The 24075-nt window shown below is 48.1% G+C and overlaps 1 protein-coding gene across 1 annotated transcript in view; it reads left to right on the top strand.

Annotated features, from left to right (window-relative positions):
- LOC123749571 (sushi, von Willebrand factor type A, EGF and pentraxin domain-containing protein 1) overlaps window positions 1-24075 on the top strand; it is a 177956-nt gene that overhangs the window by 122117 nt on the left and 31764 nt on the right. Inside the window, exons 10-14 of the mRNA XM_069303377.1 lie at window positions 3838-3956; window positions 4358-4555; window positions 6847-7029; window positions 12560-12681; window positions 13501-13591. Coding sequence (XP_069159478.1) covers window positions 3838-3956; window positions 4358-4555; window positions 6847-7029; window positions 12560-12681; window positions 13501-13591 — 713 coding nt within the window. The remainder of the gene's footprint in view (window positions 1-3837; window positions 3957-4357; window positions 4556-6846; window positions 7030-12559; window positions 12682-13500; window positions 13592-24075) is intronic.

Genomic DNA, 24075 nt, shown 5'->3' with positions numbered 1-24075 from the left:
AAATTTTCTGACTGATAGAAAAATGAGGGCAGTAATCAGAGGCAATGTATCAAAATGGAGAAATGTCACAAGTGGAGTACCACAGGGTTCAGTTCTTGCACCAGTGATGTTTATTGTGTACATAAATGATCTACCAGTTGGTATACAGAATTATATGAACATGTTTGCTGATGATGCTAAGATAATAGGAAGGATAAGAAATTTAGATGATTATCATGCCCTTCAAGAAGACCTGGACAAAATAAGTATATGGAGCACCACTTGGCAAATGGAATTTAATGTTAATAAATGTCATGTTATGGAATGTGGAATAGGAGAACATAGACCCCACACAACCTATATATTATGTGAGAAATCTTTAAAGAATTCTGATAAAGAAAGAGATCTAGGGGTGGTTCTAGATAGAAAACTATCACCTGAGGACCACATAAAGAATATTGTGCAAGGAGCCTATGCTATGCTTTCTAACTTCAGAATTTGCTTTTAAATACATGGATGGCGATATACTAAAAAAATTGTTCATGACTTTTGTTAGGCCAAAGCTAGAATATGCAGCTGTTGTGTGGTGCCCATATCTTAAGAAGCACATCAACAAACTGGAAAAGGTGCAAAGACATGCTACTAAGTGGCTCCCAGAACTGAAGGCAAGAGCTACGAGGAGAGGTTAGAAGCATTAATATGCCAAAACTAGAAGACAGAAGAAAAAGAGGTGATATGATCACTACGTACAAAATAGTAACAGGAATTGATAAAATCGACAGGGAAGACTTCCTGAGACCTGGAACTTCAAGAACAAGAGGTCATAGATTTAAACTAGCTAAACACAGATGCCGAAGAAATATAAGAAAATTCACCTTCGCAAATAGAGTGGTAGACGGTTGGAACAAGTTAAGTGAGAAGGTGGTGGCCAAGACCGTCAGTAGTTTCAAAACGTTATATGACAAAGAGTGCTGGGAAGACGGGACACCACGAGCGTAGCTCTCATCCTGTAACCACACTTAGGTAATTACACTTAGGTAATTACATGATGGTTGTCTTGCCTTCCAGTAGATGTAGATGTTGGTTGTATTGTCTTCAACTATTCGTACAAGTCGCTCGTATTGCTTTCCAGTGTTCGTACATGTTGGTTGTACAGTATTGCCTTCCTTTGTTCATACATGTCGCTTGTATTGCCTTTCAGTGTTTGTACATGTAGCTTGTACAGTTTATCCACACTTGAACAAACCATATGGGGCGAGGCCGATTCGTTCCATTGTGGAATTCATTCTACCCGTCAGCTGTTGCTGTTCCTCCCCTCCATGTGAAAAGAACAGAGGTCCTACATCCACTATCAACTAAATCAGAATCACAGAAAACCTATTTATGTATTAATCATTTTGAACATGTCACGTGATAGAACAATCATTGGTGAACAATTCCATATCAAAATCATAACTATGTGACTATTATTGGTGGCCACAAATATGATGTAATGGCCAAGATTTTCATGAGCCAACTGTATCAGTCTTGGTATAAAAATTCAGAACAAATTCATTTTATTATGAATTATTTATTTTCACTATGGGATTTGATAGAACAATCACTTACAAACAATTTGGTATAAAAATACTACATATATGAGCAATTACTGAATCCAATCAAGCAATATCACCTCATATTCTCAACAAACTGATGGGAGGAGGAGGCAGATGGTGAGCCTCTGGTGGTCAGGGGAGGGGGTTGTGGACGGCCACTGGTAATCAGGTGCAGGGGAGGGGGTGGTTTATAGCCTGTCAGCAGTAGAGAAGGGGGGGTGTGGCAGCCAGACTGGCAGGCCGCGGGCCAGACCAGGCCTCAGGCCAGACCTCAGACCAGGCTTTGGGCCAGGACCAGACTAAACCTCAGACCAGGGCAGACCTCAGACCAGGCTTTGGGCCAGGGCCAGACCAAACCTCAGACCAGGGTAGACCTCAGACCAGGCTTTAGGCCAGACCAGGCCTGACCTCAGACCAGGCTTTGGGCCAGGGCCAGACAAACCTCAGACCAGGGTAGACCTCAGACCAGGCTTTAGGCCAGACCAGGCCTGACCTCAGACCAGGCTTGGGGCTAGACCAGGCCTCAGGCCAGACATCAAAACAGGCCTTGGGGTCAGACCAGGCTTCAGGCCAGACCTCAGAACAGGCCTGACCTCAGACCAGATCTCAGGCCAATCCTCAGATCAGGCCTCAGACCAGGCCTCAGACCAGACCTCAGATCATGCCTCAGGCCAGGTCTAAGGCCAGCCTTGACCAGGCCAGACCAGGCCAGACTAGGCTTGACCAGGCCAGATCAGGCAGATCAGGCATCAGGCCAAACCAGGTCTCAGGCCAGGCAAGGTTAGATCATGCCTCAGGCCAGGCATACACTGCTAGTTTGAGTTTGTATGTGCCCACCCGTTCCTAGCTTCTTGACAGGCTTCAGTATCATGGAATACAGATTGTTTCATATCAACAATTACATACTCAGATACATCCAGCAAATGAGAAAATTATACAAAGTTTATTAATATGAATAAGGAATACACAAAGTAATGTATATACAAGTACATACGGTACATTATTAATGAGTACAAATGGTGTACAGGCAGGGAGGGAGAGGCTGGGAGGTAGGCAGAATGCTGCGTAGAGGCTTGCTGCCTTCACCCCACTAATACATCCCCTCACCACTGACAACACTATTTATTATGAATTCTTCATTTTGACTAAGGAATATGATAGAGCAATGTGTTACAAGCAACTGATATAATAAGTTGCCTTCAAGTGTTCGTACATGTCGGTTATATTGCCTTCAAGTGTTCGTACATGTCGGTTATATTGCCTTCAAATGTTCATACATGTCAGTTGTATTGCCTTCAAATGTTCGTACATGTCGCTTGTATTGCTTTCAAGTGTTCGTACCGTGGACATCTTCAAGAGGAAACTAGATTTATTCCTCCAAGGAGTGCCGGACCAACCGGGCTGTGGTGGGTATGTGGGCCTGCGGGCCGCTCCAAGCAACAGCCTAGTGGACCAAACTCTCACAAGTCAAGCCTGGCCTTGGGCCGGGTTTGGGGAGTAGAAGAACTCCCAGAACCCCATCAAGCAGGTATATGTGGGCCTGCGGGCCGCTCCAAGCAACAACCTGGTGGACCAAACTCTCACAAGTCAAGCCTGGCCTCGGGCCAGGCTTGGGGAGTAGAAGAACTCCCAGAACCCCATCAACCTGGTATATGTGGGCCTGCGGGCTGCTCCAAGCAACAGCCTGGTGGACCAAACTCTCACAAGTCAAGCCTGGCCTCGGGCCGGGTTTGGGGAGTAGAGGAACTCCCAGAACCCCATCAAGCAGGTATCAAGCAGGTACATGTTGGAGGTAATACTGTTGGCTGTGGCAGCAGTAATAATATGTTATTGTTGAAGTATAATGCTTTCCCATTGTAAGTACAGGAAGCCAGTTAGACCTATCAAGGTCTCTCTGGTCCATGTTCTGATGTATCCTGTGGGGTATTGTGGGCTACAACCTCCCATGTAGCTATTGACTGCTAGGTGTACAGACACATCAGGTGAAAGGATAACTTGCCATTTCTGTCCAGTTTGGGGATACAGTATAACCCTTGTTCCTCAGTTTAAGTGAAGGGTGTTATTGCTGTGCTACAGGACCCATATGTGCTAGTAAATAAGCATTGATGTCGTCATTAGCTCAGCCTTTCACGATATTCCAAGTGGCAGCATTACCCTGAGTTCATTTACAAATTTGTCATGCCCCACTTTCCATTCAGGTGTTATCCTGAGTTTAGTATAATTTTCCACACCTAAGACAAACTCATTTTCATCTTCTGAACAGATGCTACCCTGGGTACTTCTTTGCGGGCAACATTAGCCAGCCGACACTGACAGTGGAGTGTCTGGGTCAAGTAGGTGGGTGGTGCCCTCGGACCTTCAATGCCTGCCTTGCTGTAGAAGGTGAGTCAAGCATGAGTCACGGTAAATATCCACTGATTTACTAGTTTTTCTCAGATCAGGATAATTGAATTGTCAATGAGCTTATATTATGAGTCAGTCACTGCTTACTTATTAGCATCCTTCATATTTTAGGCGACTCTAATATTCACCAATGTGTAAAAGATAAGTCTTTCTTATCAGCTGATAGACATGCCTGTATTTGAGTGCATTTGCAACTTTAAAGCAATGTATCTATGTCCAGGTAATTTTCTTCATGAGCTTATTTCTGATGAGAGTTGGAGCAGAAAGGGTATGATGTACTACACATTTCTCCTGAATTTTCTGTTTTAATTTTTGACTATTAACTATTATAATTAACTTGACAATCAAGTTAATTTTGATATTGTAATAATTCTCAACAGTATGTATGGATGTGCCCATGGCACCCTCGCCTCTCATCACCAACAGTACTTCGCCTAACTGGCGCTTTCTGAATGGCACGGTAAACTTCACCTGCCCCGCCCTCATGGCTACTCAGAAGAACATGACGGTTCAGACGCTGACATGCAGCTACAATGGAAACTACTCCTTCGTGAATGCCACAGTTGACCCGTGCAATGGTAAAACATTATTGGCTACCTGTGAAAGCTTTCAAACATATTGGTATTGCTTTCTAATAATTAAAAATTATAATGCATTATGTTTGGGGCAGGCAGCCAGAATATATACATACAGTATATGTTAGGCTTATATAGAGCAGCCCTTGTAATCCCCTTCCCCCGGGCCGAATTACTGACCCCACCCAGGATGTTGAAGGCACATCCACAACAATCTGACTAACTCTTGGGTACCTATTTACTACTAGGAGAACAGGAACATTAGGTGATAGGAAACACGTCCAACCACTTCTGTCCCGCCCGGGTTTGGACCCAGAATTCTCGATTGCGAGTCGAGAACGAGCCTGACTGTACTACTGGGACATTTTTCATCATTGTCGTTGGTCATTTTGAGTGATGGTATTTTGTATAGCTATTTAGTGTTGATAAACTATTAGATATAAATATTTTGGCTTTTCTGGTAGGGATATCGAATGGTTTTGTCCAAATTATTTTGTTTTCCAAATTTATTAGTGCTGGTGTAATGATGGCTGAGGGTTTTCTTGTTCTCACTCATGAGATTTCATGAAGGTTTCTGTTTCTTATTTCTTCTGTATTCATTGGGCTGAAGTTCTCTCTAGTTGCTGGTGAGTGTTTTGGGTCCCCAGCTGAGTGCCCATGACATCTGTAATTGAGCCACAGGTTTCCAGGCGAGTGTCCCAGGTCACTGAGTGAGTGTCTTGGATCACTGGGAAAGTGTCCTGGGACCAGATTCACGAAGCAGTTACACAACTACTTACAAACGTGTACATCTGTATTTTCAGCAGCAGTTATTTACCAGAATTTCCAGAGGATGGTTCCAGTTCCCTGAGTAGGTCTTCATGACCCCTGCTCTGTTCTGTTCCAGCTACTTGCAGCTTCCTGGAAGTTCCACATTGTTCTTCACCAAATCTACTGAGTCCAGCCACTCTTTTGGGCTTCTATTTTCCTGGGTAATTCGTTGCAGGTGCATGGAAGATACTGGAGGGCCAGGTCCCAAATTTGCACAGTAGAATAACAACATACTGGAGCGAAAGATACGGAAGAAAAATGCAGAATAGAACCAGTGAGGAGTAGAGATGCCATAGGCGTAATCAGAGACTACTGTCTGAATGCCAGGTTTCCACAGCTGTTCAACACCCTCCCAGCAAGCGTTAGAAATATTACTGGAACAAAGGTGAACTTCTTCAAGAACCATTTAGACCTTGCAAGAAGTGCCAGACCAACCAGGCTATAGTGGATATGTGGGCCTACAGGCTGTTCCAAGCAACTACCTGTTGGACCAAGTTATCACAAGTTGAGCCTGGCCTTAGGCTGGGCTTGGGGAGTAGAAGAACAACTCTCAAATCCCTCTCCAGGTATGTTCCAGGCCCACACTTTATGCTCTGAACCAGTTTTTGTGGAATTCTTCTCATTCCTTTATGAGGGGGGCTTCCCCTTTTATTTAGTTATTTCTCACTTGACTTTGTACAGCTGTGCTGGTTCCGGTACCATAGCACCCTAGGCTGCAGTCTCTGCTGATGCTAATACTACGTGTGTCCGGGGCTTTGCCTTTGGGACCAGCTCCTGCAGCCGAGATGGGTGGACACTTGGTGGGGTCCTGCAGTGGAGTCACCATGATCACTTGTCCAGTTGTCAAAGTTTTGTAATGGTAGTTTGGCACTTTTCCAAAACTTTTCTCAAAGGGAGTTTTGGGGTTTTGGGTCCTTTTATTGAATTGGGGCAATTGGCTCAGAATTAGGGTGATTTATAATCCCCCTGGAGGCCTGGTCGAGGACCTCCTCCAGGAGGACCACCACCTCCTGGTCGAGGACTAGGCCGTGGGGATGTTGAGCCCTGAAAGTATTGCAAGGTAACCCATGAACTACCTGTCTTGTAGAGTGAAGTTGCAAGGCCCCAGTAGGTAGTGAGTTCTTATGGATACCTGGTATTGATAATGTGTGGCAAGTAATGCCAGAGTACAAGCTAGAGAGGCCACTGAGTGAGCACAGTAAGGTGCGTTCATTACATACAATACTCTGTTTTTAATATTTTTATCTAGAAATTTTGCTACTGATTATGAAATTTTTTCTGAAGAAGTATATGTACAAATGTTATTAATGCTGCAACTAATGTTGTTCAAAATATAATGTATCCTAAAGCCTATTGTTATATCCAAGTTTTTACAAATTATTAATTATTAAGTGAAACTAAATTGTCAAGATAAATGGCCATGTGTGCATGTTAGGAATACCGTACTGAACTAGTTTACTGTACTGTATATAATTGTGTTACAGTTTGCCTTGGAGAGCCTAAAGTGGGGAATGCAACAACTAACTGGTCCAATAGTACGTTGTGGGCAGTCAACACGACAGTCACTGCTACGTGCCTCACCAACTATATGGCCACCATAAACACAAGCAATCTTACTGTTGCTTGCACAGAAACCGGGTGGCAAACGTCTCCTCCTTGCTACCTGGGTGAGGGTTTCACTGCCTCTAATTTGTAATAATGCTAAATGTAGCAATTTGTTATGTTTGTTCATTTTCTCTTCAAAAATATATGTACGTTATAGCATTTATATGTGTGTTAATGTATCATATGTCCAGTCTAGCTTGTGACCAGTGTAGCTTGTATGCATATGTGAATATGTAATATATATAGTGTAGTATTCCAGAAGCAATGCAACTGGTGTACAGGATCCCTTAACCGCTCGACCAACACAACCGGACAAAAGAGGATGGTAGCCGAGGCTATTTCCATCCCCCCGCCGGCACTCGGTTGGTAATCTTGGGCATGGTATTTTATCAAATCACCCCATTCTTTGGGGCACACGTGAGGAACACAAATGCGAACAAGCCATTTGGCTTGTTCGCATTTGTGTTCCTTAGTTGGGGTCGAGACTCGGGCGGTTTTCGGGGGCTGCCCCGTTCGGGTTGGGGACGGAGGTTTTCGAGCCTGTTCCTCCTGCCAAGACTTCTGGGTCTTACCAGTGGCCCTTTCTTGCTGCCTTTCCCGTAGACTCTTCCTTTTCTTTAAGGGTGGAGGGAGGACGGCTCTGCCCCGGGGCCTCTGTTGCAGGTTCCTGGGGCTATGGGGGATGCCTGCTAGCAGTTATGGGGCTGTTTGCCCCTGCCTGGGTTTTCTGCTTCTGGGCAGAGTTTTTCGCACATCCAGTCTGCTTCCTTCCCACTTTTGCTGGCGTGCTTTCGTATCTTTAGCGTCGGTCACAGCCCTCTATTCTGGTGGTCATATTCTTCTGCCGGTTTCCCGGCGTGGCCACCAGGGCGGCGTTGCGGTTTGTTTACATGTGCCTGGGTGTGCGAGCGACCGTCTTGGGTGAGTTTTTCACCTTTTTCAGGGGTTTTATTCTCCTGTTGTTGTTTCTTTGCTTTTCTGGTGTTTTCTGCCTGTTTCCTGTTCCTCTGGGAGCGTTTGAGTGTTATTTTACTCCGGGTTTTCCATTTTGTCTGTTTTGGGTCTGGGCCCTTGGATTTGGGCTCAGTGTCCTTGTCTGTTATGCTTGCTCCCACACCTTGTCCCCTCAGTTTTCGATCTGTTTTGACCGTTTCCCTGGGAGTTCTGTCTGGGGGTTATGCTTTGCCTTTCTGTGGTGTATCTCCGCCGGCAAATGTGGTGGTTTGGGCTTCCCCTGGTTCGATTCCAGGTTCCTTTGGGTTCTTTGGTTTCGTTCCGGAGGTTTCTTCCTCTTGGGCCCCCTTTGTGGGTTCAGGGGGCTTTGTTTCCTCGTGTGTGACCCGGTTCTGCCTTCTGGAGTTCCGGGGTCTTCCTGGCTTGCAGACTGATCTTTTTGGGTCTTGGCACGTGTTGTGGTCGTGCTGGGACTTTGAGGTTTTATTCTTGAGGTGGGCCTTTTGATGCAGTTTTGTACCTTCTTCGCCCGGCCGGCGTGGTGCTCTCTGCCCACTGGTCGGCGGCTTGTAATTTTCTTTTCACGTGTATGTGTACACATGTACATGTACATGTGTACACTATGTGTGTGTGCACATGTGTATGTGCATACGCATGTGTATGTAACATACCTTGTGTGTATGTGTATATGTATGTATGTGTATGTATATATACAAAATATATATATATATATGTGTATATGCGTATGCGTATGTATACTTTTTCTTTCGAAAGGGGCTCTGTTCCCTTCTCTGTTGATGGGGCGCTGGGGAAAGCAGTTTGCTCTGTTAACTCTCGCATGGTCCCCCAGCTAGTGGGCGCTTTTGGTTGTCTTCCGGCCTCTGGTGGCAGTGGTGGACGACTTCTCCCTCTTTGGGGGGTTCAGGGCAGGCGGGGTGGCTTCTTCCCCTGTGCTTCGTCATGTCATCTTAGTGGGTGCGTTGGACGTGGTCGATCCACCCCATCCTTCTGGGGTTCCCGTCTGCTCTATGCAGACATGGGCCTGTCGAATCTGCGGTTCTTCTGGACTTCTTCAGTCTGGCCCTGGATTCTATGTCCTCATCGGCATTGGAGGACTGTTGTCTCCTGTCCGGCTTCTGTTGGGGCCGGGTGCCTGGATGGTGGCCCTGGACCTCGAGGTCAATTCTTGGCACGTTCCTCTCCACTTTTCTGGGACTGGCACAGTTGGTGGTGGGGCTTCAGGCTTGCCGCTTTTGTTGCCTTCCCTATTTTGTAATTGGCACTTGGTGTATTTACGCATCTTTACTGGATCTTGGTGCCCTGTCTGAGTCTGCTTGGGATTCAGTGCCTGGCCTACCTCGACGACTGGCTGGTGTGGGCTCCTAGTCGGTCCGCTTGTCTGCTCGTCAGGGATGTGGTTCTTTCCAGATCGCCGGGTTTGGTTTCCTGGTGTTTAGGGCTCTTGGGCTGCTCCTTGTCTTTCCCTCCAGAAGTGTTGCTGCGGCTGTGGTCCCACCTTCGGCTGTGCATGAGGGGTCCCGGGTTGCTCAGCAGTTGCTCGAGCAGTTGTGCGGGAGTCTGAACTTCAACGTGCTAGTCTGCCCACGGGGTCGGGCTTGGCTTTGACGTCTGTTTGGTTCCTTCGGAGACTCCCCTTCCGCCTCTCTTGCAATCGTTGGGTTCGTTCTTCCAGGGATCTTGTGTTGGTGCTGCTTCACCAGCTTCCTCTTTGGGGTTTTCGGGGTTCCGTGCCTTGGCACCTCCCCGAGCCTTCGCTCGATGTGTTCACAGACGGGTCATCTCTTGGCTGGGGCTTTGTGACCAGTGCTCATCAGGTAGGCCGGGGATGGTGGGGTCTGTCCGTCCGTAGGGCTCACAGCATGGTTCGGGAGTTCGTGGCTGTCTGGTTTGCGCTTCGGAGGGTTTGGGTCACTCGGTGCTCTACCATTCGGCTCCATTTGGACTGTTCTCTGGCGGTTCTTTGCTGGAACCACAGGGTTTCTCTTAGGTGTTGACCTTTGGGGTTGGTTCCTTAGAGTGGCTCGTTTGCTGGATTCTCAGGGTTTGGCTAACAGTGAGGTTCATGTCCAGGGTGTGTCCTGCGTCCTGGCAGACAGCTGTCTCAGTTCATTCCTCTGTTCGCGGAGTGGCCAGTCATCGCCGACTCGTTTCATTGGCTCTGCCGGACGTATGGACTCCTGGCCATGGACGTCTTCAAGTCGGCGTGGTCTAGGCGTCGCCCATTCTATGTGGCACCTTTACCCGCCTGCGAGGCGTTCACGATGGATGCCTTTTGTCAGGACTGGTCGAGGTGGGGGTACCTGTTCCTCTTCTCCCGGTCCAGCTGTTGCTTCGGGTTCTGGCTCGTTGGAGCCCATTTCCACAAGAGTAGTCCTTATGGTCTCTTGGTGGCCGGCCCAGCTTTATTTTCAGACGCTGCTTGATAGGTGTCCGAACCCGGGGCATTTTTCCACGGCTCCGCCTCTTTCGGCAGGTCGGATCGATCCTGTTCGTGACTGTTCGGCCTTCTCCTCGGCTCTTCGCGTCTGGTATTTTGACGCGAGTATCACCATCTCTGTGGTGATCAGGTGGCTTTGTTGACGGTGCCCCACCTGCGAGCTTCGTCTTGGCAACAGTATGACGTTCCTGGTGTTTCTATGCACTTTTTCTTGCTCTTCGTAGGTTGTCTTCTGTTTTGCATCGTGTTGGACGTCACATCTGGCCTGTTTTATACGGTTTCTCGTGTTTTGTTTCACCTCCGGCCTGCTCATGCGTCGCCTGATCAGGCCGGATCCTGGTCCTTGATCAGGGTGCCTTCTTATCTTCTCCTCAGTTTGTGGTAGCCCCTTCGGTTCAGGTTTCTGCTCTTTGGTACTGGTGGTAGGTTTGTACGTTTCCAGCCTTTCTCCATCCTTCTGGCGACGGTTGAGACGGCTGCCGCAGAGTTTTTAAGTCTTCCAGCCTGCGGTCTGTCCTTGCGCCTGTGCTGTTCGGATGTTTGCAGCTTTTATTGCTGTGTTGGTGATGTCTAGGGCTCATTTCGGACGCAGGGATTTGAGGGTTGCACAGGTTCTTGGCCGCCCATTCTTTATGCGCGTCTGCTCCTGTGCATTCTTGTTGCCTTGGGTCGCAGGTTGCAGCCTGTTGTCTCGGCTTCGCGTAGCGGAGTTTGTGACGGCCACCTCCCGGGTTAGCCCTTTCTTTTCCTTCTCTTTGGGTATGAAGCTGCAGGGAGCCGTAGGGGCTGCCTACAGAAAACCAGCATTGAATGTAATGAAATGCCATTTTCTGGGTGAGCCCCGGAGGCTCCCTGGCAACCCTCCCTCCCACCTGTTGGCGGTTTTTTCACGTTGGTTGAAGCTTAGCTTCCGAACTGATGCTAGGTAGCCGGCGCAGTAGGTTTGGAGCTCCCCCCTCCCCCTCTCGGGGCGGGGAGGGCTGCTCGGACAATCGGCGCGGCAGTAAAGTGTGATGTTTGCTTGTTTGCTTGTTTCCTTGGGATTGTAGGGAGTTTCTGCCTCTCTGTTCATTTTTTTGTTTTAGTTTTTTACCACGTGGGGTTTGTTTTGTTATGCCTTCCTTTCTGGGTGCCTAACCCCGGTCGATGGCAGATAAGGAAAACCCCAACCACAAGGGGGTTTTCCAGGGCCATTGCTCCCTGAAACCTCTCTGAAGGGGCCAGGTTCTGGCACTGGTCCCTGGTAGGTCTGAACTCTTTAGCTAATGTCCCGGTCTAATATAACATACATTAGCCCGATAAGCTCCAGGGAGCCTCCGGGGCTCACCCAGAAAATGGCGTTTCATTACATTCAATGCTGGTTTTTTAAGGATATCAGGGAAGGTATGACACTCTAGGGATTTGTTGAACAGCAGAACTATGGGTGGCGCAAGGGCATGGGAGGCGCTCTTGTATACAATGGATGGGATTTCACTGATGTTCCCAGCTTTGGTTTTTAGTGAGTGTATGATGGACACAACATCTGTCGGGCTGACTGGTGAAAGGAGACGAGAGTGTGGATAGCTGCCTGAGAGATATGTGTTGATACATGTCTGAGTCTGTGGGATTTTTCTGGCAAGGTTAGCACCAACCAATGAAAAGAAGCTATTAAATTCATTTGCCATTTCTAAATCAGTTGACGATGTATAGCCATCCTTAGAGAGTTTTATCTGGTTGTGGGAGTGTTGTTTTGTTCCTAGGATGTTAGAAATGGTTTTCCATGTGCTTTTATGTTGCCTTTTGCTTCTTTGAATCATTCTTCATCTCACAGTGCACAATCTTGTAATAGCAACGCAACATGGTTTGGTTATAAATAAATCCTGCCTTATTAACCTGCTCACTTTTTGGTGTTGGTATCCAATTTCAATTTTAAATTTTCCTGGTAGGCCATTCAGGACCCCTAAGGCTGATGTGATTCATCTGTTTGGAACTATCTCTGAAAATTAGCTTTAGGGAACCATTGAGGCCCTACCAAAAAGAGCCATTTCATTACATTCAATGCTCGTTATATATTACAATTAATTTTTAATTATGTATTAAAGATCCATTATATCGGTAAACTGTAATTATGTTGTACAAAAAATGCAACTGTAAAGTGTATAGTGGTTTATGATGTATATAACTAGATGATTAATCCCCAGGCTGCTCAACTCCCCCACCTGACGCAGGAGCTAATATGACGATGAGTAACTACACTTCCAATGCTATCAACTCGGTGGTCACGTACACCTGTAATCCCAGTCTCTATGTCCCTCCTGATAAGGTAACTACACCTTCTGTTTTCAGCTAGTTGTTCTTGCAGGGGTTGAGCTTCAGTTCTTTGAGCCTACCTCTCAACCATCAATCAACTGATGTACAGGTTCCTGAGCTTATTGAGCTCTTATCATATCTACATATGAAATTGTGCATGGAGTCAGCCTCTGCCACATTACTGCCTAATGCAAGTGTAAAACGCGGTAATGGTACTCTAAAGAAGACCTGATTAAGTATATATTGGCCAGAGTACATTTCAGTGTGTCACATTATGGACAGATTTTGGTCCTATTTATCACGACAAAATAATGATCATTGTTCAAAATATTGTTGACATGCAAAGTTATTTTTATTAAGAGTAAATTATCAGTTACCACCACATTTCCCAGCTTCATGGGATGGATCAACATTTGTCTGGGAAGGATGGAACAGTATGCCATAGAAAAAATAATGATATTCAGAGACAACTTTTAGTAAGAAACTATATATTGTATTGTTAGTGTACATACAATCACCAACAATCATAAATCAAATTACAATAGATGCTACTACAATGCATAAATTCATTGTGTGAAAGCTGAGTAAAAACACTGCATAAATGTATTGCAATGTATCCTATTCTGTATGAGGTATACATAGTATAGATCAAGAACCAGCTACAAGTTACTGAAGTAATTATGCCAATCATTGTATGGTATGACACAAATGTTTTTAAAAGTAAAACATTTATATTTCATATTATACTGTAAATAAAAAAAATCTGAATCATATATATCATTGCAAATGATTCCATACTGTACGTTTAACGTTTCCTTAAAAATGTCCACAGAATTATACGAAGGCCATGGCTACGGTGAATGTGACGTGCAGCAGCAATTCTCAGTGGGTGACTCTTGGCCCTGCCCTCTGGTGCACCTCTTGTAAGTCAATAGTCTCTGCGATGGCTTCATGTTTCCTCATATCCACTCAATTTAAGGACCTTTGGTTTAATGTTTTGCAGATTCTAACAGCTGGATTTGAGATCAGTAACTGGAGCCTTATTTACTGAGTCATTGACTGTTAAAGCCAGAATAAGGATGCTATTAAGTTGGAGTCTGACGCTTGCAAAACTGGAGACCGCTATTGGATTTGTTGTGGCACAAATTTGCCCTCACTAGGCTAGTGCTTTCCACATTGTTTTCATGGAGTGGGTGTGGAAATGTACCAGTATTTCACAGAAGTGCTGTAAAAGGGAGAAGTGTGTGTGTGTGTATGTTTGTACTCAACTAGTTGTGCTTATGGGGTTGAGCTCTTTGGTCCTGGTTTCTCAACTGTTAATGTGTGTGTATGTAATTGCCTAAGTGTAGTTACAGGATGAGAGCTACGCTTGTGGTGTCCCGTCTTCCCAGTACTCTTTGTCGTATAACGCTTTTAAATTACTGACGGTTTTGGCCTCCACCACCTTCTCACTTGTTCCAACTGTCTCCCACTCTGTTTGCGAAAGAAAACTTTCTAATATTTTCTGGGGGAGCCCCTTCGGCTCCCCGGAGCTATCTGGGATGATATGGAGTATTAGCTTTGGGCATCAGTCAATGTACATGGAGTTCTAGGCCTATTGGGGACCATGAGCCAGAACCTGGCTCCCCTCAGAGAGGCGCGAGGAGCAATGACCTATAGAGACACCTTATATATAATTTAGAAGTACTCTGTGTCTGCCATCGACCAGGTCAGGCACCCAGAAAGATAGGCACCTGAAAACATCCCCAATTTTGGTTAAGAATTGCTACCAAAGTTGAACAAGTGGATAGAACTTCCTATGAAGAAAACCGAGCAAACGAGCATGACGTCATCTCGTTACCAATGCGCCGCCATATACGCAAACCACCCCTCCCCGGGAGGGGAAAGGTGGAGCCTCAGACCCTCCACTGGCTACCCAAGCCTTCCAGTTCTTGGCTGATGTCGGTGGGCTTCGGTTGTGTACCTCCAGCTCTGGGTTTTCTTCTCTGTTCTTGCTTCGGTGGTGTGCGAGCTGGGAGTATACAGTATTCACAGGTACTCGGGCTGCATGCGCTTAGGGTCCCCTTCTCTAAGCGCCCTGTAAGTACTGCCCTTGGGGCCTCCTTCCACAAGTCGCCTTGGCAGCTACCTCCGTTGTGTCAATTACTGCTTGGTACTTGTCCACCCTTGGAGTCAGCTGGGGGTTTTCTTGCTCCTCTGTTTGTTTCTGGGTAGGGGGGTAGCATTCGTCACTGGTGCGGACACAGGGTACTTACGCAGCTAGTTTTCACCTCTCATAGCAGCTGGCTCTGCATCCTTCAGGTACGCTGCCCTCTTGCATTTTTTTTTCTTTTTGTTCCTTGCCTTGGCAGGGGGTCTGCCCTTGGTTTGGTTATATACCCTCTGTATATATATTGGTGGTACCCCCGCTAGGCCCCCCCCGTGCGTGAACACATCCCAGGGGTGCAGTCTTAGAAGTTTGTTTGGTAATATTAGGAGCCGGTTAGTGGTACCCTGCCTGGGCTTTCCTTAATGGTGATTGAAAAGCTAAGGGCCCTGGGAAACCCCACGGGGGAGCGTGGGTCCATTGGATGTGACCCCCGAGTCCCCACTCGCATTTTGCGAGTTTGATTGAGGGTTGCTGTGTCCCCTTGTCTCAGGGTGACTCTCTCGGTTTTGCCTCTGTCCAGCCGCCTGTTGGGTCGGTTACACCTTCAGCCCAGAGTCCTGCGAGTTGTTGCTTGCTTGTGACTGTTCATCCAATCCGCTGATGACTCTCTCCAGGTGCTGGCGGCTCTGGCATTGCATGTTTGGTATATTGCTGCAATGCGCTAAGTTGCTTGCTACCCCGGAAGCCCCGTGGCTGCCCGGTTTTACTTATAGGGTCCCGGACTTAGGGGTGTGAGTCGTTTCGACCTTGGTTTGGTCCGCTGTCCCTAATTCTTCCCCCTGTTGTGGTGCTTTCTGGTCCCCCCTCCTGCTTCCGGCTATGAAGCATCTGAAGGCTTCGGGCTCATGGTGGTGTTTAGGTTGTTTTGAGACTCTGGCAGTCTCGGGGAATGTTCCTTCCGTGGTGTTGACAAAGGCATTCAAGTCGGTTCCTCCAGCCGTTGCGTATGGGTCTCACCAGTGGGCCCCCATTCCTTAGTGTTTTTACGGCTGCCCCAGTTTTTTCTTTAGAGGCCGGGGCTTTGTAGGTCGATTCGGCCCCGGGTCCTGGTATGGAGGTTCCCTGGGTTGGGGAGGGGCTGACTGAGGCCTTAGGCCCCATTATACCCTCTCCTGGGTTTTCCTAACCTCTGAATGGGGCTTCCTATTACGTGGAGTTGGGTTTTCTTCCCCCTACGTATGAGTTGGTTATTGGTGTCGGCCCCTCCCTGGGTTCGGTTCAGTATCTCTTCGGGTCTGTCGGTTCTGCCCTTCCTGTGGCACATTTTTACCCGCTTTAACCTTCGATCTTACTTCACCTGGTTCCTATCTAGCCAATGGGCCCAGATGAGCCTCCATGGCTTTGCGCATGATTCTCAAGGGTCTGGCGGATTTCCTTCCTTAAAAAAAATAGAACATCTGTTGCTTCCAGTGGGGATTGCCGCCCATATTTCGGTACTCATTTTCCTTCTATACTACAGTGGCACCTCAACTTACGATTTCCCCAACTTACGATAATTTTGAGTTACAATGTAAATTTGGTCGAAAAATGCAACTCGACTTACGATAGTGTCGTCGACTAACGATATTTGTTGGTACACGTTTGGGTTGACCGAGCGCGTGGCTCCAGGTCACACGGGCCGACTTGTCTCAGTTTACTAGAGCTGCCCGCTTAGTGACGATCACGCCAATAAGAAATTCCGTTTTTGTGGTGATTTTTGGTTTTTGAATATAAAACTGATTATTATATACTGTATCACACCATGGGTCCCAAGAAAGTCAGTGGTAAGGTTCAACCTAAGAAAATAGTTGTGAGAAGAGGCAGTAGAGGATGTCCCTTCCTCATTAAGAAAATGTGTGAAGTACAGAAAGAACTGCAAAGTTTTGTTGAAAAAACTCAACCAGATAAAGCTGTAGCAGGCCATTGCATTGATCTTTAAATGACAATGTGATGTCTTACTACAGACAAGTAGGGAAAAAAAAGTGTCTTTAGACAGATTCTTAGTAAGACAAGCAAGCAGTGAGTCACAAGCAGGTCCTAGTAGTATGCAGGCAAAACATGCCAGAGAGTGTATCCCAGAAAAGTCATCACTGCCTGATGTTATAATGGAAAGGTAAACAGTACCAAACAGTACCAAACAACAGTACCCCTTACAAACAGTAACACCTCTCCTCCCCCCTCATCGCCATCTTCCATATGCCATTAAGAGTCCTCCATAAAGGTAAAATAAACATATGTACTGTATTTAAGTTAGAGAAAAAAATTGTATTCAGTATAAAATGTATTTGTAAGTTAATATTTTGGAGGGTGGGAAACGGATTAATTCAATTCCCTCTATTTCTTATGGGAAAAATCGCTTTGGCTTACGATATTTCGACTTACGATACGTCTCTGGGAACAGATTACCATCGTAAATCAAGGCCCCCACTGTATATCTAATTCACTTATGATTACGTCTAATCAATAAATGGACATTGTGGGCTCCCCTCCCTAATTGCGGGGATGGACCACCCAGCTCAGACCTCCGGTGTCCTGAGAATGGGCCGAGGTGTTTGTTTTGTTTATGGACATTGTCAGCGAGTGTTGGTGTTAGGTGACCTTTATCACGGGACATACGCCGCATTACCTACTCTTATATCTACAGTTATGGCTCCCTGGATACTGAGGAATTCTGGACTGTATTTGTAGGGTACATTCCTTGTTTTTTTATCTAAGGGTGTGGCGTAGCTTGTACTAGCGCCACCTCCACCACTACTCTACTCTACTCTACTCTACTCCTTCTATTATCCTCCTGCAATCACATCTACGGTTATATTTACCTAGCCGTGCTGCCGGCATCTTACCAGGCAACACTGTGTCTAACCATGTACTGCCTTCGCTCTAAGAGTGCTTATACAGTCTGGCTATGCCGTCAGCCAGGCTCTGGTTCTCGTCTTTTGGACGAGTGTTGGGTTTTGTTTATTTTTTGTTGATTGGCTACTTTGTGTATTCACCTAGTTGTGCTTGTGGGGTTAAGCTCTAGCTCTTTGGTCCTGCCTCTCAACTGTCAATCAACTGATGTACAGATTCCTGAGCTCTATCATATCTACATTTGAAACTGTGTATGGACTCAGACTCCACCACATCACTGCCTAATGTATTCCATCTGTTAACTGCCCTGACACTGATAAAGTTTTTTCTAACATCCCTGTGGCTCATTTGGGTACACAGTCTCCACCTGTGTCTTCTTATTCGCGTACCACCCGTGTTACACAGTTTATCCTTATCTACCCTGTCAATTTCTCTGGGAATTTTGTGAGTAGTGATCATGTCTCCCCTTACTCTTGTCTTCATGTCGTGAAGTGCATTTCCAGCAGCCTTTCTTCATAACTCATGCCTCTTAGTTCTGGGAGTAGCCTCGTGGCATACTTCTGAACTTTTTCCAGCTTTGTCTTGTGCTTGACAAGGTACAGGCCCCATGCTGGAGCCACGTACTCCAGGATTGGTCTTACATATGTGGATATTGCAGTGCAGTACATTAGGGGTTAAGAATGTACTTAGCACTGATGATTACATTCTTGCAGGGCCACTGGCGCGTGGCGTTTCGGGCAAGTCCTTGATCTTCCAGATAATTTTAGGTGGGTGATTTCCTGCGATATTGACGAACGACTGTATCTTTTCTGGACTCTGGACACTCGTTCCTTACAAGTCATTCACTGCAGTCTGGCCACTCATTCGTTGGCCATCATTCAATGCCCGACTGACCCTTTTCATATACCTTGGCATCTACACATTTTGTATGTCTTTTATATACAGTGCATTTTAGTGTAACCTTACTTTGTCCGTATTTTTTGTTCGTTTCACTGTGGGGCTTGGCCCCATTTTCGTTCAGCAACTGAATCTTTTCTTCCTGGCCACTCGTTCCTTGACAGTCTTTCGATGCACTCTGGCCGCTCATTCATTGACAGTCATTTCATGCCTGACTGACCCCTTTTATATGCCTTGGCATCATTCTGTATCTGTGATGGTTCATATGCGTTACATTTCCTTTTGCTGCCTCCGTCCTCTTACTTCATTATCTTGAATGTATTCTCTTGTCCCTAGTTCACTGTTCTTGGGCCACTTTTACGGTCTTTTCATTGCATTATTGCATACTTTATACCTCTATTATACACCTTGTTGTGTTTCTTAGTGTGTATATTGGCTGTCCTCATAACGGTGCTAGGCTAGATGGAGTACGTGTTCAGATCCTTGATCCTGCACAGTGTCGGTGTTCTGTTATAGTTCTGTGTTCTTTCCTCTTCTCCTACTATGATATTACGAGCTGATCTGTTGAAACGTCAGCGGGTGGAGATGGATCTCGTATCCCCTACTCCTGCCCCCTACGGTTCATTGTCATTAGGACGAGTGGAGCCAGGGTTTGCAGCCCTGGCTGCGGATTTTTATTTGTATTTCTATTACGTTCTGCATCTTTGTATTTTAGTGCAGTACATGTCCTCCGGTGCTCTCTTCCTCCATACATCGACGGCGCATGTGTCATCTGCACTGCTGGAGCTGTTTCTGCAGTTCCTGCGGGATGCAATGCAAAATTTTGCTTCACGTTTCGCTTGTCGGCTAGTGATCCTCGTTTCCTTGTTGGCTTCTGCCTGGGCCCTTGCTATTCGGTTTTTTGTCGCCAATTGTCCTAGCTGTTTGCAGAGTCTGCGGTTGGGCAGTTTCTGCTATCAGCAGCTTCTAGTTGTCGGCCTTGTTGGTTCTTCAGCGGTCTGGGGAAGGGGGATTCTTCCTGAACGGGGCGGGTCTGCTCGCTAGGAATTTGGTTCTTTTCCGGCTCGCCTGGTTCGGATTCCTGGTGAACTAGCTGAGGTTTCATCTGGTTCCTCTGTCAGCCTTGGTTCGGGCGCTGCTTGCTCGGTGTCCACAACCAGGGTTTTTCCTACGGCTACGCCGCTTTCAGATGCTCGGTCCGGTCCATTACATAGCTGGTTCGGTCTTCTCCTCGAGTCTTCGCATTTGGTGCTTTTTAACTTGAGTCTGTCTCCATCTGTTTGGTGATCAGGTGGTTTTGTTGAGTGCCCCACCTGCGTGCTTCACTGTTCCTCGTGCGGCGCTGGTGTAGCCATTATGGCTTGCTTTCAGTTTTGATGTTTCTTCTGCACCGTTTCGCAAGCTGTCTCGGGTGTTTTCACCTCCGGCCGGCTCAGGCACCGCCTGAGCCGTCCTAGTCTTGGCCTGGGAGCTCTCTTCTTTCCCCTTGATTCCTTGATTTCTGGAGGGGTCCCTGGGGTTGTTGATGCTTGTTTTTTCTGTGGGGAGCCCCTACGGCTCCCTGGAGCTTATCGGGCTAATGTATGTTATATTAGACCTGGACATTAGCTAAGGAGTTCAGACCTACCAGGGACCAGCGCCAGAACCTGGCCCCTTCAGAGAGGTTTCAGGGAGCAATGGCCCTGGAAAACCCCTTTGTGGTTGGGGTTTTCCTTATCTGCCATCGACCGGGGTTAGGCACCCAGAAAGGTAGGCATAACAAAACAAACCCCACATGGTAAAAAAAAAAAACTAAAACTAAACCAAAAACCGAACAGAGAGGTAGAAATTCCCTACAATCACAAGGAAACAAGTAAACAAGCAAACATCACACTTTACTGCCACGCCGATCGTCCGCGCAGCCCTCCCCGCCTCGAGAGGGAGGAGCCCCGGACCTACGGCGCCGGCTGCCAAGCTTCAATTCGTTCGCTAATGTCAACCGGGATAGATGCTTCTCTGGCCTCAGTTTCCTAGGCGGTGTTTGCCTTGTGTGGCGTTCACTGCCGTGTGTTGTGTTGTGCGGTGGCCAGGAGTACCTCATCAGTGCCGGGGCTGTATGTGCTTAGTGGCTGACTTCCCTAAGCTGAGTACTGCCCTTGCGTAACAGGGTTATCTTCCCTGGGGCGTTTGGGAACCATTCCCGTAGAGGTTCTTGCTGCTCGGCATTTGCCTCGCCCTTGGGGCCAGCTGGGGCTTGGGGCCCTTGTTTGGCCCTGGGTAGGGATTGGTATTGTGCTGGTTAGGGCATCAAGGTGTTGCACAGCCTGCCACCTAAGCGGCAACCGGTTCCTGTTGCCTCTGGAGACAGTGTACTTTTGCGGGGCGTTTTCCCGCGACTCCGCCTCTTTCGGCAGGTCGAATTGGTCCTGTACGTGACTTGTTCGGCCTTCTCCTCAGCTCTTCGCGTCTGGTATTTTGATGTGGGTTTCACCATCTCTATGGTGTTCTGGTGGCTTTGTTGACGGTGTCCCACCTGCGAACTTCGTCTTGGCGACAGTATGACATTTTGTACGTTTTCTTGTGTTTTGTTTCGCCTCCAGCCTGCTCATGTGTCGCCTGAGCCATCCTGGTCCTTGATCAGGGTGCCTTCTTATCTTCTCAGTTTGTGGTAGCCCCTTCGGTTCAGGTTTCTGCTCTTTGGTACTGGTGGTAGATTTGTACGTGTGCAGCCTTTCTCCGTCCTGGCGACGATAGAGTCGGCTGCTTTCCGTAGGGGTTCTTGGGGTTTTGATGCTTGATTGGTTTGGCTGGGGGTGCGTCCTGTGTTGTCTGGTTGTGTTTTTGCCGTTGCCGGCATACCGTGTCTGGGGATGCGCTGTGGTTGATCCAGTTCCCCTCGTTCCCTGTTTTTCAGGGCTCGGGTCTCCCAGGTCGTCCGCAGATTTTTCATTCTTCCAGCCTGCGATCTGTCATTGCGCCCGTGCTGTTCAGACGTTTGCAGCTTTTGCTGCTGTGTTGGGACGTCTAGGGCTCATTTCGGGTGCAGGGATTTGAAAGTCGCACAGGTTCTTGGCCGCCTATTCTTTGTGCGTCTGCTCCTGTGCGTTCTTGTTGCCTTGCGTCGCAGGTTGCGACCTGTTGTCTCGGCTTTGCGTTGCAGAGTTTGTGGCGGCCACCTCCTGGGTTAGCCCTTTCTTTTCCTTCTCTTTGTGTATGAAGCTCCAGGGAGCCGTAGGGGCTCCCCACACAAAACCAGCATTGAATGTAATGAAACGCCATTTTCTGGGTGAGCCCCGGAGGGTCCCTGGCAACCCTCCCTCCCACCGGTCGGCGGTTTTTTCGCGTTGGTTGAAGCTTAGCTTCCGAACTGAAGCTTGGCAGCCGGCGCGGTAGGTCCGGGGCTCCCCCCTCCCCCTCTCGGGGCGGGGAGGGCTGCGCGGATGATCGGCGCAGCAGTAAAGTGTGATGTTTGCTTGTTTCCTTGTGATTGTAGGGAGTTTCTATCTCTCTGTTCGGTTTTTGGTTTAGTTTTATTTATTTTTTTTACCATGTGGGGTTTGTTTTGTTATGCCTACCTTTCTGGGTGCCTAACCCCGGTCGATGGGGACACGCTTTGGATTGATCTGGTTTCCCTCCTTCCTTGTTCACGGGTGCGGGTCTCCCAGGTCATCCGCAGGGTTATTAAGGCTAGCCAGCCTGCGGTCTATCCCCGTGCCAATGACGTTCGTAAGATCGCTGCTCTTGCTGCCATCTTTGGCAACATGTTCTGGGCTGACATTCGGGCGCGGGGATGTTGGTGGTTGAACAGGGTCCTGGCTGTGCACTACCTCGTGAACGTTCCTGGGCCTAGTTGGCTATGTCGCTTTGGGTCGGCAGTTACAGCCAGTTGTCTCGACTTCGGGTTGAGGAGTGAGTAGCGACCGCCTCCCGGGTAAGTCCCTCTAATTTTTGTCTGTGGGTATTTAGCTCCGGGGAGCCAACGGGGCTCCCTCCAGAAAACCACCGTTGAATGTAACGAAACAGCATTTTCTGGGTGAGACCCGGAGGCTTCCCGGCAAGTCGACCGGCAGAGAGCCAGTCGGCCGAGCGGACAGCATGCTGGACTTGTGATCCTGTGGTCCTGGGTTTGATCCCAGGCACCGGCGAGAAACAATGGGCAGAGTTTCTTTCACCCTATGCCCCTGTTACCTAGCAGTAAAATAGGTACCTGGGTGTTAGTCAGCTGTCACGGGCTGCTTCCTAGGGGTGGAGGCCTGGTCGAGGACCGGGCCGCGGGGACACTAAAAAGCCCCGAAATCATCTCAAGATAACCTCAAGATAACCCTCCCTTCCCCCTGGTAAGCAGTTTTCGCGTGTTTTAATGTCCAGGCTCAGAACTGAAGGGTGGATGGCTGGCGCGGGGGGTCTGGGGCTCCCCCTTGCCCCTCCCGGGAAGGGAGGAGCTGCTCAGACAGTAGCGCGGCAACATGTAACGTCATGCTCGTTTGCTCGATTTTTGGGGGGGGAACTTCTATCCACTTGTTCAGCTTTTTGTAGCTTGTTCAGGGTTTCCGGCATGTAATTTCTGCCTTCCGGGTTTGTCCCTAATTTATCTTTGTTTTTGGGTAGTTAGCTCTGGAGAGCAGAAGGGGGCTTCCCCTAGAAAACCAGCATTGAATGTAATGAAATGACATTTTCTGGGTGAGACCCAGAGGTTCCCCCAGCTTCCTGATGGAAGCTGTTGGCCTACCTCGACAACTAGAAGGTTTGGGCTCCCAGCTGGTCCTCTTGTCTGCTAGCCAGGAATTTGGCTCTTTCCCAGCTAGCCAGGTTCAAGTTCTTGGTGAACTGGAGGAAGTCCCATCTGCTTCCCTCCCAGGTTTAGACCTGGCTGGGTCTTGTGTGGGACTCTTGGACCGCTTCCTTGTCTCTTTCTCTGGAGTCTCTCCTACAACTGCAGTCCCGCATAAGCCTCTTTATGGGGGGCTCCCGGGTCACCCAGCGGCTGCTCGAGGGTCTGTGTGGGAGCCTGAACTTTACGATGATGGTCTACCCGCCGGGTTGGGTTTGGCTTCGTCGGCTGTTCTGGTTCCTTCGGGGACTTCTCTTCCGCCTCTCTCGCGATCGCTGGGTTCGGTCCCCGGGGGCCTTGGGTCAGCTGCTGCATCGCCGGGTTCCTCTTCAGGTTTTTCGGGGTTCAGTGCGTTGGCGCCTGCCCGAGCCCTCACTCGATGTGTTCAAGGACGTGTTGTCTCTCGGCTGGGGCTTTGTAACCAGTACTTACCAGGCCGGCCATGGATGGTGGGGTCCATCCTTCTGTCGAGCCCACAGCACGATGCGGGAGTTTGCAGCGGTGTGGTTAGCCCTTCGGAGGATTTGGGTCGTCTGCGGATCGATGATCCAGCTCCATTCGGACTGCTCCCGGTGGTTCGTTGCCTGAACAGCAGGGGTTCGATGCAGTCCTTGGCTCTTTGACGTTGGTCGCTTCAGGTGACTCATATGCTGAGTTTTCAGGGTTTGGCTCTCCTGACAGTTCACATGCAGGGAGTGTCCAACGCCTTGGTGGATGGCATG

This window comes from Procambarus clarkii, chromosome 50, assembly GCF_040958095.1.
Source record: "Procambarus clarkii isolate CNS0578487 chromosome 50, FALCON_Pclarkii_2.0, whole genome shotgun sequence".
NCBI lineage: Eukaryota > Metazoa > Arthropoda > Malacostraca > Decapoda > Cambaridae > Procambarus > Procambarus clarkii.
Note: the sequence above shows the minus strand (reverse complement) of the source record. Positions and strands in the feature narration are given on the sequence as shown.